At 34.3% G+C, this 13,189-nt stretch overlaps 4 protein-coding genes across 4 annotated transcripts in view; 2 read left to right on the forward strand and 2 right to left on the reverse strand.

Moving 5' to 3' along the window:
- Window positions 1–10,541, forward strand: part of LOC142345697 (uncharacterized) — a 95,776-nt gene extending 85,235 nt beyond the window's left edge. Inside the window, exons 15-16 of the mRNA XM_075397942.1 lie at window positions 9,055–9,313; window positions 9,918–10,541. Of these exons, the coding sequence (XP_075254057.1) occupies window positions 9,055–9,313; window positions 9,918–10,204 (546 nt within the window). The 3' untranslated portion in view covers window positions 10,205–10,541. The remainder of the gene's footprint in view (window positions 1–9,054; window positions 9,314–9,917) is intronic.
- Window positions 1–13,189, reverse strand: part of LOC142345701 (signal recognition particle 14 kDa protein-like) — a 335,593-nt gene that overhangs the window by 166,517 nt on the left and 155,887 nt on the right. The gene's annotated exons all lie outside the window — the stretch shown is intronic.
- Window positions 1–13,189, reverse strand: part of LOC142345700 (transcription initiation factor TFIID subunit 7-like) — a 266,429-nt gene that overhangs the window by 142,061 nt on the left and 111,179 nt on the right. The gene's annotated exons all lie outside the window — the stretch shown is intronic.
- The window catches only part of LOC142345698 (serine/threonine-protein phosphatase 2A 56 kDa regulatory subunit gamma isoform-like), a 316,862-nt gene that overhangs the window by 108,170 nt on the left and 195,503 nt on the right, over window positions 1–13,189 (forward strand). The window lies entirely within an intron of this gene.

The raw sequence follows: 13,189 nt of genomic DNA on the forward strand, positions 1-13,189 counted from the left end.
CTGTTGTGAGGAGACATTTTCGTGGTGCGAACGGTGGTTCTAAATCTTAAAATTTTTCCCCTCAGTTATTTGCTATTCCCCTACCCCCCCCCCTCCGACACACCCACACACACACACCACACACACACCACACGCACACATCACACTCCCCTTGCCCACCCTCTTCCACCTGTCCATTTGAAGTCACCTCTTGTCCTGACCCCCCCCCCCCCCCCCACCGGTGTCACCACCTCCCCTATTGCTAGGGCAGTCGTTGAAAAGCAATTCGCTCAACGTTGGTCGGCTATGTTTTTAAACATAGTTGTTTTGTTGTGGTGAGAGCCTACAAATCAAAGTCATGCTTATTACAGATCGCTGAAAATGAAAGACTTTAAAAACAATTTGTCGAGCCGAAAAAAAACGACAACTTGGACAATTAAAGGCATAATTTACATAAACAAAAAAAATCAGTTTCTCAGGATAACCTCTATCCATTTTTCCAACCAAACTTTAGACACTAAGTTCCTTCAAAAATTTTATTTTTAATTATGCAATTTGGTTAGCCCACTTTAAATTATTTTAGAGTTTATTAAAAAGAACTAATGACCCGACTTTCAACTTGTTTACGGCAATATTAACCTTTGAACCTTTGTTACTTATCAAATCAAGTGCGACAAAAATAAAAGCAAAATATGGCTATATCAATTGTGAGCCGCCATTGCGTATAAGTCGCAAGTTTATTTCCCTCAAAATGTAATAATTTTAGATTTATCCAAACAGATCAGAATATGTTGAAACACGAACATTATTTGTTAACAAAAACAATAGTTTTTCGGAAAACCGTAGGAAAAAAGTAACAAAAAACAAAAGCCTATGTTCCGCAAACTTTGAGTGACATTTAGAACGAGTAGAACTTTTTGTAAGTGATAACATGTAACTTCATAGTAAAACGCGTAACCGCTGTATGAAATCAGTAACCAAATTATCATAATTCGTAAATGAAAACGTCAAATATCATTTCTTGGTTCGCATTAGCAATAAACTGACTATGATAACAATAGAGCGAGTGACTGCCAACAAAAAATGTGAAAATATCTTTAAAATTTTTGAAAACTAAAATGATTTCCTACTCGGTATTTTCAGCTAAAAATTGACAAAAGCAACACATTTAAACTACACTACACATCAAACCCCCCTTGTCCGCCCTCCTCCACTTGTCGATTCCAGTTTAATTATCGACTGGAAATATTATATAAGTTCACTTACGACCAATCAGAAAGCCAATTGTACCAGTCACGAATGAGATACAGGGATATGAAAACAAAGTGAACTGCAAATAGAGACTGAAACTCAAAACATCTCTAATAATTTACAACAAGAAATTTTTGTCAAAAAAACCGGAGAAACTTTATATCATTACTGAAAAAGGCTGATAACGTTCATTTATGCTCCCATTGGAAGCACAGTATTCCTCTTATGAACCAACTAGTGATTAGAGAACCAAATATAGAGCAGAATTAGGATGTCAGATTCATGAAAGGAAACAAATTGCTGAATAGATGGACTAACTTCAGGACAACAAAAATTGCAAAACTTTAGGGTGAAACTGATAAAATCACATATATTTTGCGGAAACCTTTCAAATCAAAGCAATTAAAAGCATTCGCTGTACGTTTTTAGATTCAATCAGTAGAATCTATGCACCAACGGAAACCAACACCCGAAAGTTTTCTACACCCGAAACCAACATTGTTTCGGGTGTAGAAAAAATATTTAGAAAGTTACGAGAAAATCAGCAATGACAACAGTCAAACTGCTGTACGTGAATAAAACGTATTTTAAAATCCTAAAAAAATTTGTTCAAAAAGTTTTTCTCTTCACTTTCGAAGCAGTTTGGAAAAAACTGTACGCTTTAGAACACAATTTTTTCCCACTTTACAAGTCTTTCATTAGCAAAAGCATTGTTCCAATTTGATTTTTAATTGAAGCTTTAGTTTTAAAGATCTTCGAAAAGATGCCTCTACTAAAACAAAAAACAGAAATTTATGCCAAAGTGAACAAAAGTACAGTTAATTCCCAATATATATTGACAAAAGCTCCCGATGATCCCGATATTTAAATTTTTCATTTGAAATAAAAATTCTACTTTCGATGGCTTCGATAGATATCATTCATGTCTGTCTACGTCAATTATATTAATCGGCCAAAACTGACTGAACAGAAAAAACCCAATTGAGCATATAGTTCACCCCCCTAGTAAGATTCAGTGATATGAAGACAAAGTAAACTATGAAAAGAGTCTAAAATTCAAAAAAATCAAAAATAGTTCGCAACAGGAATTTTTTGTCAAAAACCGGAGAAACTTTATACCCTTAACTGAAAAATCTGGAAATGTTCATTTACGCTCCCCCTAGGAGCACAGTTGTCCTCTTATGAACCAATTTTAGTGATTAGAGAACCAAAACAGAGAGAACTAGAACTTTAGGTGCGACATATATCAGATTCATGAAAACGAACAAATTGCTCAAAAGGTGCAAAAACCAAGCAACAAGACAACAAAAATTGCAAAGTTTCAGGGTGAAACTGATAAAATTACAATTATTTTGTGAAACGTTTCAAGTCGAATCCATTAAAACCATTCGCTGTCCGTTCATAGATTCAATCAGTAGCATCTAGGCACCAATATAAGAAACATTTCGCCTCTAGAAATGATATTTAGAAAATCACGAGAAAAACAGCAAAAAAAAACAACCGTCAAACTGCTCTACGTGATTAAAAAGCATCTTTAAATACCTAAAAAAAGTTGTTCAAAAAATTTTTTCTGTCTTCACTTTCGAGGCAGTTTGGAAATTTGCTCCAATTTGATTTTTAATTTACCATTGCTTTTTAATGATCTTAAAAAAGATGGTACTACTATTCTACTCCAGAAAATTTGTATTGTAAAAGTCACTATGAGAATAATAACAACCTTGCTGTTGGGTTACGCCATTGTTGGCAACAAGAAATTGTTGCTAATATTAACAAAATTCCTAAAATAAAAAAATCTGAAAATTATGCCATATTGAACGAAATTATGGTAAGCTCCGAATATTAACAAAAACTCTGGATTACCCCATTATTTGAATTATTTTTTTAAAGAAAATCTACGCCCGATGACTTTGATGATATCATTCATGTCTTTCTACGTCAATTATATCGATCGGCCAAAAGTGACTGAACAGAAAAAATACCAGCTGAGTATATTGTTCCTCTCCCAGTAAACGGGGTCGGAACAATAATATATTCAAAAACCTATTGTAGTCTCAACATGCAATGTATACACCGCAGAAATCTTCAATAAATTCTTTTCTCTATCAAAATAACATTTAACAATGTCTGCAATTTAAACACCTGAGCTGGTTCCTTCTGCCATTTCCGGATTGTTTGATCACAACTTATCTCTCCAAAATTGTGATAATAATCTAATTAATCTTTTATAAAAATCAAAGAGAGAGACCTCGCAGGCCATGTCTTTATTATTTGATCGGATAAATTTCGTTTCATCAATTTTCAATTTTTAATTTAGTTTTATTGCAACTATGAACGTCAATAAGTCGCATTTGACGTGTTTGAATATTTAAAGCCATCCAGGCGAAACAGATTAAGTGAAGCAGTTCAAAATCTTCGCGTCCTCTTTAATGGTTGAATTGCAAAAATTGCTACATTAAAACAGATAAATGTGACCACAAACAATTCTGCTGAGGAAAGATTTTGTTAAATAGAAAAAGATACTCAAATGGATGAATTATTAAATGAGTGAAAAAGCCGCCGGAACGCCGCAAAGAAAAAGAGCAGTTTGAAATCATGTACAAATCTAATCTTTTAGCATATACACCACATCAAAGTCGATACAAATTGCAGTAGTTGCGAAATAAGTGCAATAAAAAATGATTACCCATTCGCCGAACGAGACATAAAAGCAGCTACGTCACAAAAACTGATCTCAATTTTGAAAGTTGAATGCTGTTACTTTGCGTGAAAGAGAGCTATGAAATATCATCTCAGAAGAATTTTAATTAAAGTTTTTGACAAGCGTATATAGAACATGCTCTGAATTCAGAATTAGTTCCAGTACCTGTCTGCTATACAGTAGCTTATACACTAGTCTCAGTATTGTGTCGGCTCTGTGAGTTGTGAACTTAGTGAAAGTGTAAAATTTCAACCCTAAATCAACATCTACCAGATCAAATCAACATGTCAGCCTCTACTTCAGTGGCCCCAACAATTTCCCATGCTTTCTTAAACACTCATTCAACGTTTCTAGTTTAATGTAGTTTTGAACCAATGAACTTGAACTCAATCCAACCCGAATCGGAACTAAAATAAAAATCTGTTTGTCAATTTCTCCACAGAAATTTTTTCAGCTAAATTTCAGTTTTATCAATTTTGTACAGTTTACCCTTTAAGATTGCTTACGGAAGCTATTTTAGTTTTTTGCTTATTGAATCCCGTTGAAGTTTTGATTCATTTGACTGGTTGAAGTCCGAGCATGACTCAACAAACTTTTGTACTTATGCTTCAAATGCTCAATTTTTGGAAAAAGAAGCGGAAACCTCAAAACGGATCATTAATTTACACACAAATTGAAAAAAAAATAGCGGTATCATGCTCTCGTTGGCAAGTGACCGGAAATTCGAACTATATAATTGCAAATATAATCTCAAATGATGACATATCTGAAAAATGGCAAAATAGCTGAATTGGAAAGCATTTATGTGAACTATTCTAGACAAGAATTAACTCTTTAATGCGAAAGATTGTAACATTGATTACAAAGTATGGCACTGAAGAAAAGGTTACGATTGACAGCAAAACACTTCAGTAGATACCCAGAAGACTGTTAACCAAACGTTTCTTTTATGATTTTCAGTTACTCTAAAAGACTTGTAGCCATTATATCAATCCCGTGATCGGCTTTTTACGATTTTACGGCTCGAAGAGGACTCTTGGAATCACACAGGTTCTTTTAAACTGAAACAAAATTGTTCTTGACTTGCATTAGAACCAGATAATTTGACCGATGTCATGACAATATTCTCAAATTTTTGTTGATATATTTCAATCAAGATGTAGCACTCACGGCCAAATTTTGTTCCTTTCTTTTTCCCAGATTAAGGATATCTGCCAGTATGCCGGGGAGGGGTTCATTTTTATTATCAAATTTCTTATAAACACGAACATCGAAGTTTTTATCGTCCTTCCACCGTAGTTTTGTGGGAAAGTGTCGCGAATTGATAATTATTCGAACTGAAGGTTTGCTAAAAACAGTCTGAACAAGGCGGCTCGGTAATGTGCGATGGCACATAAGGTTCTGATCCCGCCCATCCACAATTTTGGCATAATTGTCTACCAAATGAGGAACAGATAGAAAAACCCAAAAATTATTTTTTGCGAATCCCAAAAAAGCCCAAGTCTTTTTCAAAAAATTCTGTATGAACGATAAGATAGCTGTATGAACTCAGTGGAGTAAAAATTGATGCATTAGATTGCTGTAATATGTCAATATTAAGAAAGCGAGTCAAGACGAACAGCAGAATCAAATAACAACAACAACAAACATTAATTACATCAAAAAAGTCATGTCCCTCTTAAAAACTAAAATTAATAACAAAGTCAACATACCGTCAGATAAACCTAAAACTAAACAAAAATAACTTATAAATCACCAGAAAACATATGCGACCAGTCCATAAAAAGGTTTGGTAACAATTATACAAAAAGAACAAAAACAGTAAAGTAAAAAAATTAATTTATTTTATTGAAACAGTTAACTTCAAAGTAATAAATACCATTAGGAATCAATTATGTTACCACAAATCTACGATTACTACTGCTTCTATAGAAGGGCATTAGGACCTGTCCTTATTCATTTCTTAAAGCGGCTAAAAAGAACAACAACGAACAAACAAAATTTCAATTGAAACTTGCCAGAAAACGCTGCCAAAACCGTCAAGCCAAATTTTGGCAATCAAAATATATTTGATTGCGCCTTCTTCAAACAGCTATAATGTATTACGTGGTCATTCTTTAGTAAGACTAGGTAACAAGTAGACAAAAAGCGAAGTGCTAAAGTATGTAATACTTTTATTTTTTTTTTCGAAACAAAATTACATTCAATGTCATGGAAGGCATTAATTACAAAAAGAGCTATTTAAATAGGGTCGTTTATTCATGAAAATGAAGCCCTCGAGACCTGTAATTATCCAGAATATTTCTTGCATCTACAAAAAGAACGTCAAATATGACAAAAATCAAATTAATTTACTTTTTTTTTGTGAAAAACCGGTGTCGAAGCCAGTAAGGTCATAACAAATTCTTTAAAAAAAGATTTTGCGACACCAATCTCTTTTATTTCCTTTGACACCCATAATGTCATATTTGACCTGTAATTAACTGACGAGATTAGGTAACAAAAAGAAACATAAAAAGAACAAAATTGCGAAGTTAAAAAGTTTTTTTTAATTTTGGAAAACGATTGTTTTCAAAGTCATGAAAGCCATCAGCTATCTACTAATATCAGAATATCGGTTCTTCTATTCTTTCATGAAAAGCCAATTAAAGCTATCACTATACAGGAAATTTCATACGACCGAAACGACAAAGTATAAATGACAGTTAGAGACAAAATTAAAAAATTCAATTGATTTCTTCAAGAAAGAGGCGTCGAGGCCGTTAAAACGATGATGTATATCTTTCAGGATTATAATATGTTCAATTGTGCCTTATTTTGAATGCTAATAAGGTGACATGAGAACTGTCAATAATGTAATAATGTGACAAAATTAGAAAACGTGAAAAACTGGCAAATATCAAAACAAAGAAAAATCTGAAATTTTGTAGTATCAAAGCCAGAAAACAAAAATTTCAGGCTTAAAACTGCAACCGAGAATAAATGTTAAATCAGTAGAGAGAAGAAGCAGTCTTTCTTTGCTGACACTAAGCTGGAAGTTGAACAAATTAAGAAAAAATAGAGGAAAAGTTAATTAAGCCATTATTTATTGAAAAGTCAATTATTTTTTATAAAAAGAAACGACCATAAACTTTCAATTAAAAAACTAAGTGCTTTAACTTGGAGCTGGTTAGCAAGCGAATTGGTTGGACCTATCACTCCTGAGCTTTGATTTGATATGTTCTGTTCTTTATTATTAAAAAAAATCTTTTTTTTTTTAAAAAAAAAAAGACCGACTGATTACAACCCGATTTTTTTTGGATTGTAACAGACCAAGAATGGCCCAAAACTAGCCCTGTTAATACTTATTGTCCGTTAGGAACAATTGATTTTTCGAATGTTGTAGATATAGATAATTTGTTAGTTGAAAACTCAAAATAAAATCTGCATTTTTGATAATCAACGAGTAAAGTTAGCAAAAAACGGCAAAGTTTTAACTACAGTGCACTCTCAGCGGACTCTGAAATAGAAATAGCCCCGCTCTGAGTCTACAAAGATTGTATTAGTGTTGTTTGGGGGTGTAATGTCGGCAAATTTTATCAAAGTGGACTAAAGTAGCTTATTTCGTGCTGTTTTTGATGAAAAAGGCTAAATTTTGAAATGTTTATCCAGATTTTTTGACCAAAAAAATTAAATCAAAACAATCAACAATGCTTGTTCGTCTTCAAAAAACATCAATGACACTATTCTTAAAAATTATAACAAATTTTAGCAAAATTGACGAAAATTTAGGCAAAAATTCCGGAAAAGGTGAATAAAAACAACGTGAATTCACTCTTCTTTTCTCAGAAGTTTAAACCTCGATAACTCCCTGTAGAAAACGAAAATTAAAAAATCTTTTTAATTCCATATTCTACTCTGGACGAGCTTTCTAATGATACCAGTCTCAACTCTCTACGATGAATATATCGAGCGGCGAAAATTCACGGAACAGAAAAAAAACCCATTTGAGTATATAGTTCCTCCCCCCCTCAAGAGGGTCGGAACAATTATATCCTCTCATCAAATAATTCTCTTATAAAAAATGATAAGTATAAAATGATGATGTCTGCGGCGGACGCGCTACTTGTTCTGCATATTGTAGGCTATGAACCTGCTATTTGCAACTTGTTTAGAATTGGTTTGATGCTTGTAGGCCATTTAATGAATGTTAAAATAAATGTAATGAATGCTAAAAAAAAGAGCTGAAAGTCAAAGCATTTGTTAAAAAGAGTGTAATTCAAAGCCCTATCGCACGCAAATTTTTCAACATTAATTCATAAATATAAAGCCAATATTAGCCTTCTCAACCCCGGTCGACTCAGAATGGCAATCTTGCAACATTTTGCCAGAATATTGCAAGAGGACAGATCGCCGTATACTTTGGCTTCCGAAATCTTTCAAGATATTGCAAGATAACCATTAGCCTTGAAAGATCGTGAAAAAGAGCCATTAATCTTGCAATTATGCGAAGTAAGCATAATCAGCATTTGACAAGCTGCTTGTTGTCGATCACTTATTTTCACTTCAAAATCTATATTTCCAATATGAGTAGTGTATAGTAGAGGTCACTATTACAGGAGGTCACACCAATTTACTTGGGATCATTTATGACAATTTCAGAGATGAGATTTAACGAATAGTTTATGTTCATCTACCCAGAGTCTGCTGCAGTGAACTTCAGTGCTGAATATGTCCTATCTGAATTAAACACAGAACTGACGCATCCATGTCATAGAAACACATACGTACAAGTTTTAAAATGCCAGATCTCTGCAGTAACAATTCACAATGCCAGGTTTCCTATATAGAGTATCAGATCTTAAAATGGTCTGATTTTTGAAACTTGCATAGTTTGTGTTTTGAGCAAGGTAACATGACTCTTACTAAAGTCCCTTCGAAATTTTAACATTGATCTCGAACCGCTATGTGGTTGGTTCTCGGTTAATGCCAGATGTTCTCATAGTGATTTCATTAGATTCACTTAACCTGTTCATCTGAACTGCACTCAGAACTCAATCAGCATATATGAAGCAGCCTGAAAATGTAAGGATTCATGGTTGAATTACGCTGAAAGTCCTATCCGGACATTTCTCTTTATGCTCTAGGATGCAACGGAGGTCATAATTCTAGAATGGATTCAGCCCCGAAACTTCGACACTGCACTGCTGACAGTGGAAGTGGTGGGTGCAGGGTCCCCCTTCATACAGAGATACACGGTACCAGGGGGTACTGAGATAGTGGAACATACTGTGACTGCACATCTCTACTGCTGCACTTTTGTAGGTGAAAGTATTCAAGTGACAGCGCAGGCCTCACACTCAACTGAGGGCATCAGATCTGACGAGTACACCTGGACATTCTCAGGTTAATTAGAAGGCCAAAGAGAAAAAAAATTATTCTATTAAGATTATCCATGCAATACCACAAGAATGTCCATACTCTGGACTGGGCCCGGATTAGATCATGTCCAGACCAAAGAGTAGCTTCCAGACTTTGTCGACCTCCAATTTGGTCTGGTCATAGTTTACTTGGGTCGCGCGTCTAAATCTGGGGCCTTTGCTCAAACTAACTGGTGTGATGTGGATTCTAAAAGATATCATTGATAGATTTTCTCCTATGATTTCCATAGGTTAGCCAGACTTTTGTAGGACGATTGCAATTATACGATAGGATCCACATCAAGCCGTAAAATAAGCCGTTAATAATAAGATCAATCTTTTCTTTATCTATCGTGCAGTTAGACTCTTATGCTGCCTATTGTGAGACCATTGTCCAGAACATGGTCTTTGATCAGACTATATTCCCGTTAAAATGAGCAGATGGCATCATATGAAAAAATACTATGCAAATATATACTCTTACGATGCTGTATGCTAATTGTTAAAGCTTCGAAGATTGAATATGGTCTGCAATTGGGAGATGGCTGAAACAAAATACGTATAGTGAATCTAATATAATTAATTTCCAGGCTTGGTTCCTGACGCAGCCTCCACTATCTCAATAGCAGACAGTGGGGGGTCAATGGTGGAAGCGACCATAAACTGTGGCTCTCCTTTTGGAACTGGACTGGTGACAGCAGACACCTTCAACCACACAGCCGACCAGATATCTTTAATCAGCACCACATTCCCATCACCGCAACAGACTGATTTTACAACTGCAGTTTCAGCTTCAGCACTAGATTGGCCTTGGATTCTTGTTTGTGAAGAAGATCCAGTGGGCACTAAACTTTTCTCAGGGTTCAGCAATTCCTAATCGGAAAATCTACCTCAAGAGACTTAAACTGTGAACAAAATTCACAGACCTCATAACCCCATTCAGACTATTAAAACTCACATTATCATTTTTCTACAAGTTTTGGTGGACAATCAACCCAGTTTGAGGTGCCAGACAAAATTTTGTTATATGCAGACCAAAATGCATGTATGCAAAAGTGGATGTATGTAAAAGACAGATTCCATCTGGGACACTCTGGACATACTGATTTCCGTCTTGTACCTCAACTACATGTGACTACATGATTTGATCGCAAAGAGAGTTCATTTCATGGAATCACTACGATCGGCTATTGAGAAAATTTTTTCTGTCACTACGAACTTTTTTCTGTCAGCAGAGAATCTCAATAAGAGTTTGCAAAAAAACTCTAACTACAATGAGTTGAACTTAAGTCATGATTTCAAGTTGAAATTGTCACATTTAGGGACTACTGATCCCAAGACATTGCGTTTCTTCAAATATAAATTTTCTTATTGGTTGCGTTAACTGGTTAAGAACTAGTTATTAAATCGGCAGTCATCTCAAATTTGAGGGCCAACTTAGATCAAACTGATCAAAAATGAACCAAAAATTTCGTATTTTAAGCGCAAAATCATTAAAAAGACTTAGTAAAATCTTAAAAAGAGTTAGTTTATTTAGGTTTTATTTTTAGTACGCTTTTAATTTTTAGTCTTTTAGTGTTTTAGTTTTTGTCGTATTTCTTTGTGCGCTTTTAGTTTTTAGTTTTTTTAAGTTTTTGTACGCTTTTTGCGAACACATTTTCTTCATTCATTTGAACATTTGACAAAGCATAAATTGCTAGCAGACAAAGTCAATAATTTAATGAATGATGTCACAGTTAGCATCTGCCATTAGTTATAGAGAAGTGCTCGCGCTCAGTTGCACAAAGTAGGCCTTTAGACAGAGGGTTCCGAGCCAAGCATGTCACTTTTTTATTTCTTTTGCTGTTTTGTTCAATTTTCTCAAATCTGGTTTTAAGTTTAACCGAAAGTTTGCCTAAGCGTTTTTATTACTCAATTATACAGATGTATCTTCAAGGGTGGCTCTAACACGGAACACGAACCCCTGCAGTGGTTTTTTTAAGAAATTTAACAAGTTTTGTCTGCAACTTCTGATTTCATTGTTAAATTTGCCAATGAAAATCATCTGAAAATTTTGGTAGGTGAATTTATGTTAGGTTTCCAGTATAGAATTAAAATATCTCTTCCCGTACCTCCCTTAGACCTCTGCAACAATCTTCCTGGTATTTAACTTTTTGTTATCACTGGAAAAACTCAATTTCCGGATATGGACAACAAAACGGCTGCTGCGAGTCTGCGTAATTTTCCAGCATCAATCTCAAGGTTGCCAAAAACTTCGATGTCTGTCAGAAACCGTTGGAAGCATCCAAAAGCAACTTATATGCTTTATAGAAAATTACTTGCACCATTTGGCTCGAAAAACTTGCCGTCTTTTTTCGGCAGACCAAAAGGAAACCTCTCTAGCACATTCTAGGAAATTAAGTGTGGTACAATTTGAAGAAGACAGACCCAGAGCAATCATACACACACACACACACACACACACAAACACTTACACACACCACACATTACACACACAAATCACACAAAAACAAACCAAACTACAAAAAAAGAATTATAGGAAATGTTCTTTAGAGCAACTGACCTCAATTAAGATCCAACACGATTGATTAGGTCGCCTTTGTGTTCTGCTAAATAACTTGGTGTGGACAGGTTGAAGCAACTGTGTCGGCAATTGTATTTTTGGCAATAAATTTTGAGGTGAATCCTATAGAGTATTTCGAAAGATTTTGTCGAAAATTTTAATTTTCACGAGCAAATTAAAAACATTATTTTGTTAAAAAATGGCAGATATGTTACAAGTGAGATGTAAAAAACATATACACAAAAAGACACACAGAGACACAAACACATAATTGAAAAATCGACACAAAAAACTACTTTCATGTTTTGGTTTTGGCAATTGATCTTTATCCATTGTTCATATCATTTGTTTCCGCCTTTTCTGTATTATCTGGAAAACAAATAATTTTGAATTGCTTGAGGCAATCGTATGGGTAATTGTAAATTTGACAATAAAACATGAATTGAGTCTTTTTGATGTTACATGAGCATAAGGGGCCAATCCATTTTTGCAATATCTGGACGATGTTTTATCAGCTAAATATTAGAGAAACAATTTCAATTTTCCAAATATTTGAAACCACAACTTGTTGCAAATAATAATTATTTTTTCTAATTTTTTTAGACTTCTGACAATTTTTGCACTCTGCCTCTACTTGTGTCTTACCTTTTAAGGAACTAGCCCTCACACATTTTTTCCATTCCGTTTTACACAAAAATACCAAACAAATTACACATAAATGCCTTCACATATTTACAAGAACACAAACACGCGCCCATTTACACACACAGCCTCATTTTTCACAGCCAATTTTCCGTACTTAGATGTTTACCATGGTCCGCTCCGTTAAGTCATGTTCGTGTTAGTGCAAAGACAAGAGGTGTGAACTTCTTCAGGCAATTGTATAGGTAACTGTTAAACTGACACTAACATTTTAAAAGAAACTTTTGAATTTAATTTAAAAAATGTCAATTTTGCCGTTTTTTTGCCGTTCAATTTTGCCATAACTAGCCAATTCAATTATTTTTCGAGATGTCGTAGATTTGCTTTTAAACCGCAGATTGTAGCAATGTTTAGGTTTTTTTTTAGTTTTAAGGTTTCCTGCATTTTCTGAGCTGTGCCCCTATATTTGTCTAACAAGTAAGGGAACGTTAAAAGATGTCTTTAAACGTTCTTGTTTTTTGACAGTGAAGAAATTGGTTAGCAGTAATTTTTATGCTTTGGCTTTTTCACTCATTGGACTAGTTTTAATGACTTATGAATTTCTTATAACTTTGAGAGCTGGAAAGAACTTTTTTATCAACTTTTAAAAGCACTCTT

Source organism: Convolutriloba macropyga, chromosome 9 (assembly GCF_964194025.1).
Source record: "Convolutriloba macropyga chromosome 9, txConMacr16.3, whole genome shotgun sequence".
NCBI lineage: Eukaryota > Metazoa > Xenacoelomorpha > Acoela > Convolutidae > Convolutriloba > Convolutriloba macropyga.